Raw genomic sequence first — 21,116 nt, 5'->3', positions numbered from 1 at the left:
CCCTAATCTATCAAGCTCCTTTCAACAACCAGACCAAACACACCTAAGATCTAGTATATTTTATTTGAATTTTGTGGTGTTTTTAATTTTTTAATTTTAATTTTTTACCTTAATAATCCCTTTTCTTCCTTCAAAATGACAAAATGAAGGAATTCACCCCAAAAGAAAGAGCAGGAAGAAATGACAGCCAGGGACCTACTCAACACACATACAAGCAAGATGTCCGAACCAGAATTTAGAATCATGATAATAAGAATACTAGCTGGGGTTGAAGATAGAAGAATCACTCTCTGCAGAGATAAAGGAAGTAAAAGCTAGTCAGGATGAAATGAAAAATGCTATAACTGAGATGCAATCTCAAATGGATGCCACAGCGGCAAGGATGGATGATGCAAAGCAGCAGAATCAGTGATACAGAGGAAAAACTTACAGAGAACAGTGAAGCAGAAAAAAAGAGGGAAACTAAGGCAAAAGAGCATGATTTAAGAATTAGAGAAATCAGTGACTCATTAAAAAGGAACAACATTAAAATCATAGAGGAGTCTCAGAAGATGAAGAGAGAGAAAAAGAGGTAGAAGGTTTATGTGAGCAAATCATAGCAGAAAACTTTCCTAACCTAGGGAAAGACAGACATCAAAATCCAGGAAGCACATAGGACTCCCATTAGATTCAACAAAAACCAACCATCAACAAGGCATATCATAGTCAAATTCGCAAAATACTCAGGCAAGGAAAGAATCATGAAAGCAGCAATGGAAAAGAAGTCCTTAACCTACAAGGGAAGACAGATCAGGTTTGCAGCAGACCTATACACAGAAACATGGCAGGCTAGAAAGGAGTGGCAGGATATATTCAATGTACTGAATTGGCAAAATATGCAGCCAAGAATTCTTTATCCATCAAGGCTGCCACTCAAAATAGAAGGAGAGATTAAAAGTTTCCCAGAAAAACAAAAATTAAAGGAGTTCATAACCACTAAACCAGTCCTGCAAGAAATTTAAAGGGGGACTCTCTGAAGGGAGAAAAGATGAGAAAAAACAAATAAACAAAAAAGACCAAAAGCAACAAAGACTAGAAAGGACCAGAGAACACCACCAGAAACTCCAACTTTACAGGCAACATAATGGCAATAAATTCATATCTTTCAGTACTCATGCTAAATGTCAATGGACTAAATGCTCTAATCAAAAGACATAAGGTAACAGAATGGATAAGAAAACAAGATCCATCAATATGCAGTTTACAAGAGACCCAGTTTAGATGTAAAGACACCTTCAGATTGAAAGTAAGGGGATGGAAAACCATCTATCATGCTAATGGTCAACAAAAGAAAGCCGGAGTAGCCATACTTATATCAGACAATCTAGACTTTAAAATAAAGACTGTAACAAGAGATGAAGATGGGCATTATGTCATAATTGACGGGTCCATCTGCCAAGAAGATCTAACAATTATAAACATTTATGCTCCAAATGTGAGAGTACCCAAATATATAAATCAATTAATCACAAACATAAAGAAACTCATTGATAATAATACCATAATAGTAGGGGACTTCAACACCCCACTCACAGCAATGGACAGATCATCTAAACAGGAATCAACAAGGAAACAATGGCTTTGAATGACACACTGGGCTGGATGGACTTAACAGATGTATTCAGAACATTTCATCCCGAAGCAGCAGAATACACATTCTTCTCCAGTCCACCTGGAACATTCTCCACAACAGATTACATACTGGGACACAAATCAGCCCTCAGTAAGTACAAAAAGATCAAGATTATACCATGCATACTTTCAGACCACAACGGTATGAAACACGAAATCAACCACAAGAAAAAAAAAAGTTAAAGAGGAAAGTAAAAAGTACAAGGAAGCCAATGAAAATGATAACACCACAGCGCAAAACCTCTGGGACGCAGCAAAGGTGGTCATAGGAGGGAAATACATAGCAATCCAGGCCTTCCTAAAGAAGGAAGAAAGGTCTCAGATACACAACCTAATCTTACACCTTAAAGACCTGGAAAAAGAACAGCAAATAAAACCCCAAAACAGCAGAAGACAGAAATTAATAAATATTAGAGCAGAAATCAATGCTATCAAAACCAAAACCAAACCAAAACAAAACAACAAAACAGTAGAACAGATCAATGACACCAGAAGCTGGTTCTTTGAAGGAATTAACAAAACTCATAAACCCCTCGACAGTTTGATCAAAAAGAAAAAGGAAAGGACCCAAATAAATAAAATCAAGAATGAAAGAGGAGAGGTCACAACCAGCACAGCAGAAATACAAACAATAATAAGAGAATATTATAAGCAATTATACGCCAGTAAAATGGGCAATCTGGAAGAAATGGACAAATCCCTAGAGACATATACACTACCAAAACTGAAACAGGAAGAAATAGAAAATTTGAACAGACCCATAACCACTAAAGAAATCAAATTAGTAATCAAGCATCTCACAAAAAACAAGAGTCCAGGGCCAGATGGCTTTCTGGGGGAATTCTACCAAACATTTAAAGAAGAATTAACACCTATTCCTTTGAAGCTGTTCCAAAATATAGAAATAGAAGGAAAACTTCCAAACTCTTTCTATGAAGCCAGTATTAACTTGATTCCAAAACAAGACAAAGACCCCACTAAAAAGGAGAACTACAGACCAATTTCCCTGATGAACATGGATGTAATAATCCTCAACAAGATATTAGCCAACCGGATCCAACAATACATTAAGAAAATTATTCACCACGACCAAGTGGGATCTATACCAGGGAGGCAGGGCTGGTTCAATATCCACGAAACAAACAATGTGATTCATCACATCAATAAAAGAAAGGACAGGAACGATATGATCCTCTCAGTAGATGCAGAGACAACATTTGACAAAATACAGTATCATTTCTTGATAAAAGCCCGCAAGAAAGTAAGGATAGAAGGATCATACCTTGAGATCATAAAAGCCATATATGAAAGACCCACCATTAATATCATCCTCAATGGGGAAAACCTGAGAGCTTTCCCCCTAAGGTCAGGAACAAGACAGGGATGTCCACTCTCACCACTGCTATTCAACATAGTATTGGAAGTCTTAGCCTCAGCAATCAAACAACACAAAGAAATAAAAGGCACCCCAACTGGTCATGAGGAGGTCAAACTTTCACTCTTAGTAGATGACATGATACTCTATATGGAAAACCCAAAACATTCCATGAAAAAGCTGTTAGAACTGAATCATGAATTCAGCAAAGTTGCAGGATATAAAATCAATGCACAGAAATCGGTTGCATTCCTATACACCAACAATGAAGCAACAGAAAAAGAAATCAAAGAATCAATCCCATTTACAATTGCACCAAAACCCATAAAATACCTAGGAATAAATCTAACCAAAGAGGTGAAAAATTTATATACTGAAAACGATAGAAAGCTTATGAAAGAAATTGAAGAAGACACAAAAAAATGGAAAAATATTCCAAGCTCCTGGATAGGAAGAACAAATTTTGTTAAAATGTCAATATTACCCAAAGCAATCTATATATTCAACGCAATACCTGTCAAAATAACACCAGCATTCTTCACAGAGCTAGAACAAACAATCCTAAAATTTGTATGGAACCAGAAAAGACCCCGAATAGCCAAAGCAATCTTGAAAAAGAAAACCAAAGCTGGAGGTATCACAATCCCGGACTTCAAACTGTATTACAAAGCTGTGATCATCAAGACAGCATGGTACTGGCCCAAAAACAGACAGATCAATGGAACAGAGAACCCAGAAATGGACCCACAAACGTATGGCCAAGTAATCTTTCAGAAAGCAGTAAAGAATATCCAATGGAATAAAGACAGTCTCTTCAGCAAATGGTGCTGGGAAAACTGGACAGTGACATGCAGAAAAATGAACCTGGACCACTTTCTTACACCATACACAAAAATGAACTCAAAATGGATGAAAGACCTAAACGTAAGACAGGAAGGTTTCAAAATACCAGAGGAGAAAGCAGGCAAAAACCTCTTTGACCTTGGCTGCAACAACTTCTTACTCAACACATCTCCAGAGGCAAGGGAAACAAAAGCAAAAATGAACTATTGGGACCTCATCAAAATAAAAATCTTCTGCACAGCGAAGGAAACAATCAGCAAAACTAAAAGGCAACCAACAGAATGGGAGAAGGTAGTTGCAAATGATATATTAGATAAAGGGTTAATATCCAAAACCTATAAAGATCTCATCAAACTCAACACCCAAAAAACAAATAATCCACTGAAGAAATGGGCAGAAGACAAGAATAGACACTTCTCCAAAGAAGACATCCAGATGGCCAACTGACACATGAAAAAATGCTCAACATCACTCATCATCAGGGAAATACAAATCAAAACCACAATGAGATACCACCTCACACCTGTCAGAATGGCTAACATTAACAACTCAGGCAACAACAGATGTTGGCAAGGATGCGGAGAAAGAGGATCTCTTTTGCATTGTTGGTGGCAATGCAAGCTGGTGCAGCCACTTTGGAAAACAGTATGGAGGTTCCTCAAAAAATTAAGAATAGAACTACCTTACAACCCAGCAACTGCACTACTAGGTATTATCCAAGGAATACAGGTATGCTGTTTCAAAGGGACACATGTACCCCAATGTTTATAGCAATGCTATTGACAATAGCCAAAGTATGGAAAGAGCCCAAATTTCCATCATTGGATGAATGGATAAAGAAGATCTGGTACATATACACAATGGAGTATTACTTGGCAATCAAAAAGAATGAAATCTTGCCATTTGCAACTACATGGATGGAACTGGAGGGTATTATGCTGAGCAAAATTAGAGAAAAACAAGTATCATATGATGCCACTCATATGAGGAATTTAAGATACAGAACAGGTGAACATAAGGGAAGAGAAGCAAAAATGATATAAAAACAGGGAGGGGGACAAAACAAGAGATTCTTAAATATAGAGAACAAACAAGGTTGCTAGAGGTGTTGTGGGAGGGGGGATGGGCTGAATGGGTAAGGGGCATCAAGTAATCTACTCCTGAAATCATTGTTGCACTATATGCTAACTTGGATGTAAATTAAAAAAAAATAATAAATTATTTTTAAAAATCTCATTTAACGTAATACCCCCAACTCCCCTATAAATGAAGCTCTTTGCTTTTACCATATCACCTCTGCTCTCTTTCAGAGTTACCCAAGTATAAGTCCTCACTCTAGAGCCCTTTCTAAAAAGATTGCCTTTTAAAACTTTCCATTTAATATAATTTTAATCAGTCAAAATGGAGTTTTCAAGTTTGTCTCTAAGCTATTTTTTCTTTTATTGAAGTTCTTTGTTCTCTTTTATTTATCTCTGGTAGTAATAGAAAACTTTTCATGAAAACCTTGAGCGCAATATTTTTAATCCATTAGAGATATGAATAAAAGGAACCAAATCCCTTCCCTATTGTTCCAAAGATTTAAAAATATAAAGAACTTAAGACCCCCAGTACAGCCATTATTCACTATATGGTGACTGCCTTGAGAGATTGGGACATTAAAATTTTTCTTTTGTTCTCATTTTTTATAAGGAAACTAAACGCAAAGAAAAGTGTTAATACAATGCACAGGATACAGATTAAAACATCAAAGTCAGGAAATGCAGAGGTGAATGATTTCATAGGAAACTTAGCTCGTGTCCACTGACCACAGGCATAATAATCATCTGTCAGCCCTACTCATCTGGTGTTTCTGCTGCTAAGTTGACCTTCTGGCCACCAACCTTTATGAATCTGTATTTTCCTGGGCAGTTGTTATAAGTACAGAAGTGAACAAACTACTATTGGAATTATTGCTTATTAAAATTCATATTTATTTTTACTCTCCGCAATTTATCTACTTTAAAAATATAATTATTTGTAATCACAAATTTTTAGTTTCCATGACCAGAAGAAATGTTGCTGAATCAACAAGATGCTAAAAACTCTGGTCTATTCAGTAAACAGTTCAGTTAACATAGCCCTGAACTGAGTCAGATTGAATGTCTGACAGTTGAATTATTTGGACATTTAAGTGTCATAAACAACCAATCTCACTCCCGTAATAGGAAACAATTGAACATACATCACCCTGATTTATTTGACTTTGTGGGGTTAAATCTGCTGAAGGTCTTGGATGCCCTCCCCTTAGCCATCTCCCCCTACCTTCCTACTCCCCTCCAAGTCAGAGAAGGGAATGGAAAGGTGAGAGATAGAGACTAAATATGGTGTGGATTGCTGCATTTCCCAAGCCTGTCCCCTCCTCTAGTAGAAACTCTGCCATCAGAACCCCATCAGTCTAGAGCAGAGGGTAGCAAACTCCTTCCAAAGAAGGGCCAGCAATATATTCAGCTTTTCAAGCCAAAAGGTATCTGATTCAACTACTCAACTCTGCTTTTAGAGCACAAGAGCAGCCACAGACAATAAACAAACGCATGTAGCTATGTTCCAACACAACTATTTACAAACACAGGCAGTGAGCCAGGTCATAGTTTGCCATCTCCTGATCTGGGGAACTAGGCTTATCTGTTGCGTTTTGGTGTTTTTTCATATTTTATCAAGACTGTGGTCCATTTTATAGCTCGGTAACTCAACTTTTTTTTTTTTTTTTTTTTTTTACTATATATACACTGTTGCCTAATTCTATTTTATATCTTGTCACCACTATTCAAATTGATTCTATCATTTATCCTCATCATAAAGTTTCTAACCCCTAGTCCAGATGCCTTTATTTCTCTTTACCTTTAACCACAACTCCAATTTCCCCAGCCATTGTCCACTGGGGAGTACAATTGAGTCAGGATACTTGAGCTGTAATACTTGTATTAATCAGTGATGTCTGGAGGCGTCTGGGTGTCTCAGTCAGTTGAGTTTCAGATTCTTGGTTTTCGCCTCAGGTCATGATCTCATGGTTCGTGGAGTAGGCTCTGCCTAGGATTCTCTCTCTCTTCCTCCCCCTCTACCCCTGCCCACTCTCACACATACTCACTCTGTCCCAAAATAAATATTTTTAAAAAATTAGTGATTGCAATTTAACAAAGCACCCCAAAACTCAGTGGCTTAAAACAATCACTTATTATTTTTCATGAGTCTCTGGGTGAGCTGCCAAGTTACATCTACCCTCACTTCTCATAATTTTCTCACTTATTCCTGGTATTATTCCAAATGAACTGATAAAACTATTTCATCTAACTCACCCCTCAAAAATTCATTGAGGTTTTAATTGCCTCACTTAATTTTGAGAAGACTGACATTTCTAGATATTGTCTTTTCACCTAGTACCATAGTATACCGCTCCAATTTTTTAAGGTCCTGCTTCATAGCTTTTCATAACATTTTATAGTTTTATTCAACTAGACCTGTTTCTTTTTAATTTTGTTTCCAAGTAATTTACAGGTTATGTGGCTACCATCTGGGACAGGTTATGTGGCTATCATGTGGGGCTGGGACATTTTGGGTTCACAAACTTGAGAATTTCCCTGTGAAATGTGAAACCGGCCCCCATATCCGGAGGGCAAGGAGAGAGGGAAGAAAGAGACTAGGCACTCTACACTGGGAGGTGGCAAGCTTAAGAAGCAAGGGAACTTACCTAGGAAGCTTCTCTTCGGCAGCCGGAGGACGAGATCTCCCCATCAGCCCACCGAAATTTTAAAAGATTACATAACAGCCTTAACAGGATTCATTCACACATACTGTCCAGGTGGTCCCCCTAACACACAGCTCTCTCAGGTCCGCAACCGTGGAAACGCGAAGCGCAGGGGAGGGGTGAGGAGCCTCCAGCTGCTGGCCCGCCCACGGTCAGTTCCTGGGTCATTTGGCGGTCACGCTCACCCGATGACCTCCTCCAACAGACATTTTCATTTGTAGTCAAGTATTAATACAGAAATTTTTGGTTTTGCACATTTTGGGTGATTTTGGCTTTTGCACATTTATCTTACACCCAACCTCTTTACCAAAGTTAACTTTTAAATTCTCGTCTAGCAAAATCATGTTATACTCAATTTTTATTTCAATTCTCATTTTTTAACTGTTGTTTTCCCCTTCTCCTTTCTTAATATTCTTACTGTTATAAGCATTAAACAAAATAATACATGTAAAGCACTTAGCAGTTTCTTGAAAATAAAATAGTAAGTACTCAGGGGTGTCTGGGTGGTTCAATTGGTTAAGCATCCGACTCCAGCTCAGGTGGTTTGTGGATTTCAGCCGTGCTTCAGGCTCTGTGCTGACAGCTGAGAGTTCTGGAGCCTGCTTCAGATTCTGTGTCTCCCTCTCTCTCTGCCCCTCCCCTGCTAGTGCACTCTCTCTCTCTCTCAAAATAAGTAAAAAATATTAAAAAAAAAATAGTAAGCACTCAGTAAACATTAGCTATTAAGATTTCAATGATGCTTATTGAAGATAAATTTACATTTTTTGCTATTCTTTATTCATCACCCTACTCTTAGCTCTGAGATCTTTTGACTATGAGCAGGAAAAGAATCCCTATGTGGAAAAGTCTGGGCAACAGTATATAATTTTGTACCTCATATTCCTAATACCATAATACCTGTTATATCCCCAGGAGATGCAAATAATTAGCTAGTAAATGATGCACCACTTATATAGTTCAATTCTAAAAGTCAAATATATTTAAGATTTTATGCTTTAATCAAAGGTGTCAAACAAGCTGAACTCAGCTTTTATCTGAAGTGTAATGCTTGTAAAATGCAGCTTTAATATAACTGATGTTAATTAAAGCAGACCTTCCTCATTAAACTTAATGTTGAGAATAAACTTTCTTTCTAATCCTGATCTACCACTCCTCATATTTTAAAATATATTTCATTGATCTCATTTTTCAAAGTGCCACCATTTTTTCAATGATTCCTTTCTTTTGCATTTGAATTAGTCTATGCTTGTTTTAGACAAATGTGTTTTTCTGCATTTTCCCCTTGCAAAAATGTACTTGTTTTCTTAATCTAGAAAACACAGAAGTTAGACACAAGGAAAATGCAAGGGAAAAAAGCATGGCTGAACCAGGAACAGTGTTTGGATAGTCTTAGATTTGTTGGTTGCTTTTTTTTTTTTTTTTTTTTAACGGTTATTTATTTCTGAGAGAGACAGACAGGCGGAGAGACAGGGAGACAGAGGAACTGAAGCAGGCTCTGAGCTGACAGCACTGAGCCCAGTGTGGGGCTTGCACTCACAAACCTTGATATCATGACCTAAGGTGAAATTGGACCCTTAACCAACTGAGCTACCCAGGTGCCCCTTAGATTTGTTATCTAACATGTATCTGTATTTAGTCACTTTGTGAAGTGGGCTAGAGAACAGTGTTACTATGCACAGGTCTTGTCTCAAAGATATTGGTATCACTGTATTTCTTGGCCAAAAGACTACATCTTTAAATATGATGATAAAGGATTACTTTACACACACTGCCTCATAATTCCTGACTATGACCTTCACAGGTAAGGAAACAGGCTTCATGAAGCTGCAGGTCACAACCAACAAGGAATTGGTCAAATTTTATTTCCAAGCCTGAATTCTTAAATCACAAAACCGTATTCTCTCTTAAGCTTGTTCCTTGGCTTAAGCCAAAACATCTAAATATCTAAGCTTTTAACTTTTTTCTTACTCAAATTTCTGTAACGGCTGTACGAGTAGCTCATTGGAATTAGCCCACAACATGTCGAAAATCAAATTTCTATTTCTGCGCCTATGTAGAACACTTATATATACATGCCCCTAGATCACACAAGATAACACTAACCACACTGAAGATGAAAGTCTTGTAGGGCAAACTCTGGGCAGCCAGGCAGTGAATCCAGACATGTTGACATTAACTCTTCTTGCTTGAAGGGGCTGGTTTTTCTTGGGGAACTGATTGCACAGCAAGGCCCCAGTATGCTTACTTTTAACAGATGCCTATGTTCTTTTAGGCAATTGGAGTGGTTGTGCTGCTGGGGAGAACAAACACTTTTCAAAGAGGATAAGCCAGAGCTGTTGTGAGGAATGCAGTGAGGGAGCTCATATTCTAATTCATTTCAGTGCAGAGAAGACAGATAATTACAGATGCTCAGTGCTGGTGCAGGTCTGGGAGATAGAGGTCCGTGATGAAATTTTCCATGTTTCATATTTCCTCAAATCTAGGCCCTCAATTCTGGTGCCATTTTCCTTGGGAACTTGGGGAAGCAGGAAGTCAGGATAAGAAGGAGGCTTCAATCTTAACACACCCTGCTTAGTCACTCCTCAAGTACATATCTTTAGGGAAGCCAGCTTTTACCTCAGTCAAGAAAACACTCACTCGGAGTTAAGTGGGCAGGATGTTCCTTGTGCCATTTTTATATAATTATATTCAAGACAATAATGTGTGGATCAGGGAATGGAATCCAGCAGAAATATAACCCAAGAGGTTTGCAGGCCCTCCAAGAAATATACCACACACAGAAAAGGAGCCCAGTGGCCAAATACTTCCTTACTTTGTGAGCCAACCAACCCCTGGATACATATGTGCTAATAAAAATAGACCATGTTTAAGAACCATGACTTCCGAATTTTTCTTGATAAAGTATCTGAATGCTGACTTCCAAGAGACAGACATAATTGCTCCCCTCTTAGATGAAAATAAAACTCAAATATGTGGTCTGGATTACCAGAGTAGAACAGAGAATTGACAGATTTAAAACATTATTTTTGCCAAGATGATTGCACTTTCTTTTCCTTTCTTTAAAAAGGAGTATTTTTCCATTCTCTTTTCCAGCTGATGGGTAGATAAAAAAAAAATGGCACTGAGATTTCCAAGACCACTTGGCAGGAGAGGTTGAATGTAAAAAGGTTGAATGTTTTAAAGATTGGTTTGGGCTCATTTTTATGGACTGGGAAGAGGAAAAATTAAATTTGTGTGTATCAGATTTTTTGATTAAAGATACACATACCAACATGTGAACTAGTGGAAATCATTGGGTGCTTCTATTTTCTTCCCCATTTCTCTGCAACACACAAGTGGGTGGCCAATCCCAAGGGCCCAGGGGCATAGAATTACGTTTTCATCATGTCTCTCTTTGGCAGGCTGGAGGCCAGGGGGTACAGTGGGGACCAGATTCAGGAAAGGACAATTACAGATAGAATAGAAATCTACTTTTTAGAACACATTTCATCCTAATGCTATTCATCGTAACTTCTTTTCTTCATGATCTCATCTTGATTTTAGGAGTATAAAGGACAAGTTTCCTAAGTGCCAAGTTTTTAAAGATGTTTTTCTTCTGTATTTTTAACTCTTAAATACACAGCTGACAGTAAAAATCGTCTTGAAATTTAGCAGTATCAAGATTTTTATATGAAATACACATTTTCCTCACATGCTTATGTTATGATTAGGGAGCTTGATCGCAAACAAGAGAAACTCCAGATAATTTTGGTAGCAAAGAAATTTATAGGAAGACTATTGGGTATCTTAGAGAATTGATGGAAATGCAAGAGAATGAGGCTCAGAAAATGGTATGGAATGAAATGAAGCTGATGTGGAGGACTGACCCGAGGTCACACCACTGAAATGTTGTAGACGGGATACTACTTCTGCACAGGAGACCCCATCCCCACGGGCTCCACTTCCACTTGACATCACAGTCCCCAGAATCTCAACTCTACCGCTGCCACCATGAATCCATGATTCGTTTTGTCTCTATATCTTTGCATCACTTCCTACACATTTTCAACACTTTAGGTAGGAGTTTCTAAATTAGCTGAGGTGCTATGTTATACCTTAGCTGTTTGCAGTTGGAGAGGGAAAATCTATGGTGCCCTTCAACCTATGTAGACTTATATAAAGGAGTTCTCCCTTAAAAAAGAGATCTAGAAAATGTGGCGCCAAAATAATACCAACCGTCACTTCTAATTGTTCCCGTAAACATATCCATCCATATAACTCTCTACATCACCTAATGAATATTTTTATTCAGTATTCACGAGTGAATAAATCTATCCACTAGAAAATATCTACTCATAGCCTCCATTTTTTTCTATTTACCAACTTTCTCACTGATTCCCTCCATAATCCAATTTTACTATTTTTGCATTTTTCCTTCTATCTCTTTGCCTAGTGATATTTTATTCTCATTTACCTTAATGACAATACACTATCTCCATGTATACTCTGCCATCTCATTTTGATGCTAAATTTTTAAAGAGTAGATCATGATTATTTCACAGAAAGTATGCTTGCAAATCAAAAATGCTGGCATCTCAACCAAAATTGTATATCCAGCTCCTAAATAAACATCTCCACTTGAATAGTCTACTTGAGGATATCCTACAAAAGCAAACTGGATACGATGCCCCCTCCCCAAATGGACCATCATCTCCCTAGCTCTATGGCTAGTACCACCACCTTAGGGTGTTTAAGAATATTAGAGATATTTGGGGAATCTGGTTGAATTTTTGGACAGGATGCATTATCATTTTTCCATTTAAAAATTCACTATGAAAAACAGGAGCTAATTATTAGATTCAAGGAATGGAAAGATGCCTGTATTTTCCCTCCTCCATCAGAAACTTTTCACAAGAAGGAAAGGTTAAGTGTAAAAAAAACAAAAAATATCATATAAATAAGAAGCCAAAAAGTTTAATGTTATTGAATATATCGAAAGTTCATTCAGGGCTTACACAGATCATAAGAATAGATTATAACAGCTAAGAGATCAATAGCTTCCTGGAAGGAAGGAAGGAAGGAAGCACTTTATATTTTTCAATGTAGAAAAAGAAAACCTAATTGCTACAGATGTCTTGTAAAATTCCCCAAACGAAGTCTAGCCAAGTTTATTGTTTAGTGGACTTTTTCTTTTTCCAAGGGATGAAAAATGAGATTCAATGTGTATACTATTGGTTACAACTAATGTAACAGCTTGAAAAACTCATAAGACAGAAGCATAAATATAATATAAAAAGACAAGATTTTAAAATTGCACTGTAAGAATATTAACTATAATAAGTGGAAAAGATACATTAAAACCAGCAATGTATTACACTAGTTCAAAACAAAACTCGTAAGGCAGACCAAAACTGACTCTAGTTAAGGAAAGTGGTCTGTGTTGAGGAAGCGTGTCCAGACAGACACCACCACAAAGAAATGCCAACAGGAACTACGTGGTCCCCTCATTACTCAGTTAAGTGTCAAAGGTAGAGTGACAGGGTCAACAGCTTAAGCTTTCTCCAAGGATTTGTAGTATTCCATCAGCACAGTCCAGGCTTTGGGAGCCATAAAGCCTTCCGGAGGTTTCTGGCCTTCTCGGGCAAGTTTGCGCATTCGTGTTCCTGAGATAAATTCAAAGTCTTCATGGCTGAAACAGGAAAAAAAAAAAAAAAAAAAAAATTAAGAAAGAAAGAAATTACATCCCATTTCTAGAATCTTAGGGATAGTGAAACTTAAAAATTTTTTTTTCATGTTTATTTAATTTTTTTGAGAGTGAGGGAGACAGTGTAAGCAGGGGAAGGGCAGAGAGAGAGAGAATCCAAAGCAGGCTCCAGTCTCTGAGCTGTCAGCGCAGAGCCCAACACAGGGCTTGAACCCACAAACCTCAAGAATGACCTGAGCCAAAAAGTCAGACTCTCAACTGATGAACCACCCAGGCGCCCCAGTGACAGTGAAATTTTAAAAAGCATTTCTTCTTCTCTTCATGGTAGATAAGCTTAATGGAAACAAAAAGATCTGGATAAAACATAGTACTGTACTTGTAAATGAATGCTCAATCTGATTTCAAATCTGTCATTGAACAAAAACCACCATACTATCAAAATACCCATTTTAAGAACTAGGAAACAAATTTTAATTGAAATATTTACTGAGATAACTGTAGATTCACATGTAATTGTAAGATATAATACAGCAAGCTCTCATCTATCCTTTATCCAGTTTTCCCCAATGGTAGCATCTTGCCAAACTATAGCATAATATCACAATCAGGTTATCAGTATGAATACAATTTACCAATCTTATTCAGATTTCCCCAGTTTTACTTGTACTCAATTCTCTGTGTATTTAGTTCTGTACAATTAAAAAAATTTTTTTTAATGTCTTTATTTATTTTTGAGAGAGAGACAGACAGAGCATGAGCAGGGGAGGGGCAGAGAGAGGGGGAGACACAGAATCCGAAGCAAGCTCCAGGCTCCAAGCTGTCAGTACAGAGCCTGACACGGAGCTTGAACTCACGGACTGTGAGATCATGACTTGAGCCAAAGTTGGATGCTCAACCAACTGAGGCACCCAGGCACCCCTAGTTCTGTCAATTTTATCACATATGTAGGTTCACGTATCCACCACAGTCAAGATGCATTAACAGTTCCAAAACCTTGAAGATCCCTTGGGGTGTCCTTTTATAGCCATACCCATCTCCCTCCCTCACTTCCTCTTCCTCAGCCCATGGGAACTACTAATTTAGAACTAGAAATTAAAAACAAACAAACAGGGGCACCCGGGTGGTTCAGTCGGTTGAATGTCCGACTTCGGCCCAGGTCATGATCTCACAGTTCGTGAGTTTGAGCCCCGCGTCGGGCTCTGTGCTGACAGCTCGGAGCCGGGAGCCTGCTTCAGATTCTGTGTCTTCCTCTCTCTGCCCCATCCCCACTCGTGCTCTATCTCTCTCTGTCTTAAAAATAAATAAAACATTAAAAAAAAATGAAAAACAAACAAAAAAACCCATTAAATCCAATTTAGTTATGCAGGCAGAAAACTCTTTAGGAAGTCTGACTCTGAAAGGTTAAATGTATACTGGAACATTAAAAGAAGACTAATTTTTTGGGGCGCCTGGGTGGCGCAGTCGGTTAAGCGTCCGACTTCAGCCAGGTCACGATCTCGCGGTCCGTGAGTTCGAGCCCCGCGTCAGGCTCTGGGCTGATGGCTCAGAGCCTGGAGCCTGTTTCCGATTCTGTGTCTCCCTCTCTCTCTGCCCCTTCCCCGTTCATGCTCTGTCTCTCTCTGTCCCAAAAATAAATTAAAAAAAAAAAAAATAAAAAAAAAAAAAATAAAATAAAAGAAGACTAATTTTTTAATAGCAAAAACAGGTAAGTAGCAATAAATGATACTCTTCCACTGATACCACCAAAGTATTGTTGGTTTTTCTCATCTTCTTATATTCAAAAACACACAAAGGCCCTTAAACCATTAAGCACTGAGCATGTATGGCTATGGCACAGACTGTCCACTAGTAATTTTATCCTCTTCCCCCAAACAAAAAGAACCAACCTAGATAGCAGACCAGGACCCAGCAAGAGCTCTGGATCACTCAGGTCACCAGATCACAGGCTATGTTTGCTCCTAGCTAACAGCTGTATGTTCCCTCCCACTTCATTATTTGTGGAACATAAATCATAAACTGCCACGTGCTTCTAGAGAGATGCCAAGTATATTTTCTAACTAATAATTACACTTCTAGGAACCTATGTTAAGGAAAAAATCAGATGCACACAACATCTATGCACAACATCTTTATGTTATGCATAAAGATAGCTAAGTGGAAGTTGTTTTAGGATAGTAAAATACTGTAAATGACCTGAAGGTTAAAGTTTCTAAATAAATTATGGTTTAGCCCCGAGTAAAAGAATCAGGACACAAAACTTTCTATGCAATACAACTACAATTCTGTTAAAAATACAGAGGGTGTGGAGAGAAGGCTATTAACAAATATACCCAAGGGGCGCCTGGGTGGCTCCATAAGCTGTCCAACTGTTGATTTCAGCTCAGGTCATGATCTCAGCTGTGAGCTTGAGTCCTGTGTTTGGCTCTGCACTGAGTGTGGAGGCTGCTTCCGATTCTCTTTCTCCCTCTTCCTCTGCCCCTTCCCCATTCAAGCTCTTGCTCTCTCTCTCAAAGGGGGGAAGGAGGGAAGGAACAAAGGAACAAAGGAAGGAGAAATATATGCAAACTGTTTTGTTTTGGAGAGAGAGACAGAGAAAGAGAGCTCCAGCAGAGGAGTGGAGCAGAGGGGAAGGGGGGAAGACAGAGGGAGGGAGAACGAGGGAGGGGGAGCGAGAGAGGGAGGGAAGGAGGGAGAGAATATCTTAAGTAGGTTCCATGCTCAGTGCACAGCCCAACGCAGAACTTAATCCCATGACCCTGGGATCACGACCTGAACTGAAATCAAGAGTCTAAAGTTCAACCAACTGAACCACCCAGGCGCCCCTACCCAAATGTTACAGTGGTTATCTCCATACAGTATTACCACAGTGCTATTAATTTTGCTCATGTTTTCTGTAGTTTTCTAAAAATGATTTTTATCAATTATCAAAATCAAAAAATATCAAATATCAATAATTTTATAACGAGTTAAAAGTTTATATAAAATAATCTCCAGCCATTTGATTTTAAGTAATTTTTTAAAATTTAACCTTAAATTAACCTGAAACCTCAAATACTGCCCCTGATGAAAGCAGATAAATAAGGTCCTGCTATACCATTATGCTTCCTATACTGGTCTCAAAGTAGTTATAATGGCTATTAACTCACTTATGTACCAGGCATTATCAGTAAAGAGTGTATCTGGATGGTGCTAGCTACACAGAACACATTCAAAACTATTTCTAATTAGGAACTCAATAAATATTTGGTGAAATATAAAAGAATGCAAAAGTGTATGCATAGAAAAATTTTACTGGTTCAATATAGAACGGTGCATATCTGGTCTTAAATGAGTCACTACTCTTCATCTTCTGGCAAAAAAAAGGGAAATGTGGGATTTCTGATTGCTGTGGTTAATTTAAGCTACTTGTATATTCCCTTTTATCTAGTTGTTCCCACTAGAAAGTTCTCCATAACTTTCACAACGATCTCTTCCATAATCATCTGCACATCTACCTTCTCTCTGACCTTGCTCACCTCCACTTCAGGCAGGGGAACCCACATACACCTTCCTATCCTGGCTCACTGTCTGTCTATGAGCCCTCAGATTGTGGACTCCAGACCAAGAAAGAAATACTGTGATTTCCTCATGATCCAAACTGTGCATTGGTTTCTGGTCTCTCCTGCTTTTCTGATTCTGTCTGCGTGCTCAATGACCCCACTGCTCACTGGGCTTCTAAACCTTGGAACTGGTTTTATCACCACCAGGCTCTGTGCACCTCTTTCATTTGGCCTGGCTCTATGCCTGATCACAATTGTTAGTTCCTAAGATCAACATGACTCTTGGTCCTGAATCTAGTTTTACCTCTTAGGATTTGCTGCTGGCCCCAGTTCTGGCCTTTCCAACTCCAGAGTGAGATACTCAGACTTTAGTGATTGCCCCAACCCCCTTTGAAACATATCTAAGAATTTTATTGTGGAATATTATACATATAGGACATCAATACAAAATAGTATGACTCAGGCATCTGGGTGGCTCAGTCGGTTGAGTGTCTGACTTCGGCTCAGGTCATGATCTCGCGGTCCGTGAGTTTGAGCCCTGCATCGTGCTCTGTGCTGACAGCCCAGAGCCTGGAGCCTGCTTCGGATCCTGTATCTCCTTCTCTACCTCTTGCCCAATCACATTCTATCTCTCTCTCTCACTCTCAAAAATAAACATTAAAAAAAAAAACAAAAAAAAAAAAACAACCATTCAAAATAGTGTGACTCATTTCATCAGTCATAGGAAAAGCATCTCTAACTATTAGGCAGAAAGGCACTACTTGAATTCAGGCATGCAACATCTTCCCCTAGTCACCCTGTGTGCTCTACCTATTCCCTCAACTACAAGAAAGACAGGAAGATATACCTATGCAATCAACTCAATATATAAACAGCTCTCATCTGCTTAGGTAAAACATATTTTAAATGTCTATATAAATTTTCAGAGATGATCAATAAAAATGAAAGGCTAACAGACATTGCTTAAAAGATGGATTCAAACTAGTTTAAACTTAGGGGTCTCTCTCACTTCTATCATCTGTTCAATGTGTCAGACAAGTCAGATCTACTATAATAAACTGGCCCATGCAGATGGGCTGGTTACCACAGGGAAATAAGCCAACCCCTTTCTCTCATACACATGACAACCTGAGGGGAGAAAAGAAATTGACTGCATGTGAGATGGGCCTAGACAAGAAGCAAGAGTGGGAGAAAAGATTCCAAAAAATTCAGTAAGGTTGGGGTTAGAAACATAATTTGTAAATTTACCAACACTAAAATGAAGACTGTGTTAGAGAAAACAGGTAAGTTCTCCAAAAAAAGATGACTCAGCAAAAGGAAAAGCATTTGTCAAAGGAGTAGGAAGAAAAGCAAGATGATCTGGAGGTCACAGGAGAAGAGAAATCCTAATGTGTTAAGGCCACAGAGAGGCTGAGAAAAGGACCATGAGGGGAAAAAAATAACTACTGGATTTACAAATTGGAATTTAAATCTTCTTAACTGAAGAGTTTTAGTAGATGGCGAAGGAAAGAGATGTGGTGGTAAACTGGCAGAGATACAGAGTGGAAAAAGAGATGAGATTTTTTTTTGTTTAAAGGAAATGGGAGGTTTCAGCAAGTGTATAGGTGGAAGAAAATAAACGGCAAGACTGAGAAAAGGAAGGAAGATGAAAGCCAGGAGAAAAATGAAACATGAAGAAGAAAAGTCTGACATGAAGAACACAGAAGTGGGGCTTTGACACGGAGGAGCAGCAGGAGTGAAGGAAGGTAGAAACAGGGATGGTTTGGGGTGAGAAAAAGACGAGGCAGTTAATGCAACACACTCCCAACCTTCTCAATAAAGACGTTGAGACTGCCCTCAAGGAGAACAAGAAGCTGTGTGGGAATGGATTAATAACAGAATCCATCAACACTACGGACTTTCTCTCCAGGCCAGCCAGGTTCCACCTGAGGTCAGAGAGGAAGCCAAGAGGGTGGAGGGGTCCAGAGAGCTTTCCAATTGTATCTAAACATCCTCACTCCAATCTGATGTAAAATCAGTTAGTTTAGCTAGAATCTACCCAACAAAACACTGGTTGAATGTTGCAGGTCCTCAGAAGGTTCACTGATCAGCTCCCTATATAAGCTTCACTAAGGAAAATTATGACCCTGGAGATTTATGGCCATGTAAATCTTAAACTTTGATTTCAACAAAGGAAAGCTTGTGTCCCATGCATAAAGTGCTTGCTCGTGATGGCAATGAGAACGAAGTGAGAGCACAGCTTTCTGGATGACTGTCTTGACTATTTGATTAAAGGAAAAACGCCAGACCAATTACAGCCCTTTCTTTCCCCTAGAATGCCAAACTGTCTGGAATCCAGAAGTCTGCTTGCATTCTTTCTGAAATTGCATTTTAAAACCAAGGTCCCTGGGTACCTCTTTTCCTGACTCTATTTCACACTCCATCTGCCCCGCATGCCACAAGCATTTCTTCATCACATGAAATGGGAGTTTCTGTTCCCACATGGTGGCGGTTCCACTCCACCCTGGCTACAGAAAACACATTTATTTTCCTCTGCCTCATACTTGTACTGTCACATAAGGATTTTACTTTTTATAAGAAGTCAGGTGCAAGGACTTCGTACAAGAGTCACATTATCTAGAATCAAATCATATTTTTCACAATTCATCTTTAATTAGACATGATCTTACAGAAATAACTGAGTCAAGTAAAAACTCAGGCATTTGGGGAATAATCTAAATTTAGCTCTCAACTTTACCTGGGAGTAATCAGGAATCTGCCACAACAGAAAGGCTACCAAATAAATGACCCTGAGGGCTTTCACTCAAAGCAATTCTAATAAGCCATCTAATTACACTAGTTAACCAATCTCCCATGGTGCCTGGAAAAACAACAACAACAACAACAACAACACACACACACACAACTATGTTTGATTTTTTTTTTTCCTTCTCAAAACCACTTGGTCATAGCTTCTTACAGTCCACACCTCTTAAAGAAAGAAAAGGGATGGAATGGCAGGGAGAAGGAAAAACACGCCATCTAGCAAGCTATGCGGGGACCCTGTGGACCAGCATCCTGTCCCACGTGGGATATACTAACTACATGTGGCCAGCATCTTGACTAACTCCGAAGTACAATGACTCTTGGCCACTTGTTGAAGATTTTAAATCTTTACAACCATCTGCTGTCTCTTAGTCCACATATGTGGTCATCAGAGCCACCAGCAGCATGAGTTGTTCAAATGGACAAGAGCTGGGGTCAACAGATGGCCCATCAAGTGTACCTTTTGAGGGTTCGTTATTCAATTAGCATGGGCTTTGTAAAAAAAAAAAAGGTAACTAGATGATAAGCAAGCAGAGGAGCAAAGGGGAATTTCTTCTCTGATAGAACTAAAAATCATAGTGGTAACTTCTAAGTGAATCAAATGAACTATTTGGGGTCTAACTTTTCATCCAACTTGAAAGAAGCTCATATATGACACTATGTAGATCAAAACTAAAAATTCTTAGGCGTGAGGTCAAAAAGTCATCTCTCCAAAACCAGATAAACAGTTATTTATGGATTTCTTTCTCAGAACCAAAAAAACTACTGGCTGGCAATGTACATGACAAATTTAACAATGTTTAGTTTCAAACCCACGACCAACTGAAATACACAAAAAATTCAACTATCTAGAACCTACCTAACCAAAATCCTTAATTCATCATACTTCCCTCCCAACACCCCAATCTTTTAAGTAAAAGCTAGAGAACAGTTCCTATCAAACACTCAGACAGGTAACAAATTTCTAGGGGTGCCTGGGTGGCTCAGTTGGTTAAGCATCTTGACATGGGCTCAGGTCATGATCTCACAGCTATGAGTTCAAGCCCTGTGTCAGGTTCTCCCTCTCAGCACAGAGCTCACTTCAGATCCTCTGTCTCCCTCCCTCTCTGTCCTTCCCCCACTCTCGTACACGCTTTCTCTCAAAAATAAACATTAAAAAAAACCAACAAATTTCAAGGACCGTCCTGAAGTGCACTGCAGTCAAGTCAATTTTCTTTACCAAAAAGGGTCATGAAGACTATAATCTACCACAGTGTAGACAAACAGAGGTTTTGAACTGAGTGCCAATGGACAGGTTTCAAAAGGATCCATAAATACCTTAATGGCCAAAATGGGGCTTCTGTGCTGGGAAAGAGCATATCAACTTTCACCTGGTTCTGAAAGAAGCCTCTGATTACTCAAGAGTGGATGGTGGATCTC

At 38.8% G+C, this 21,116-nt stretch overlaps 1 protein-coding gene across 3 annotated transcripts in view; it reads right to left on the bottom strand.

The window, feature by feature from the left end:
• Positions 1–12,603: 12,603 nt before the first annotated feature.
• PAPSS1 (3'-phosphoadenosine 5'-phosphosulfate synthase 1) overlaps positions 12,604–21,116 on the bottom strand; it is a 104,960-nt gene continuing 96,447 nt past the window's right edge. For all 3 annotated transcript variants that reach the window (XM_058721718.1, XM_058721717.1, XM_058721719.1), the window contains exon 12: positions 12,604–13,338. In XM_058721718.1, coding sequence (XP_058577701.1) covers positions 13,200–13,338 — 139 coding nt within the window. In that variant the 3' untranslated portion in view covers positions 12,604–13,199. The remainder of the gene's footprint in view (positions 13,339–21,116) is intronic.

Source organism: Neofelis nebulosa, chromosome 3 (assembly GCF_028018385.1).
Source record: "Neofelis nebulosa isolate mNeoNeb1 chromosome 3, mNeoNeb1.pri, whole genome shotgun sequence".
NCBI lineage: Eukaryota > Metazoa > Chordata > Mammalia > Carnivora > Felidae > Neofelis > Neofelis nebulosa.
Note: the sequence above shows the minus strand (reverse complement) of the source record. Positions and strands in the feature narration are given on the sequence as shown.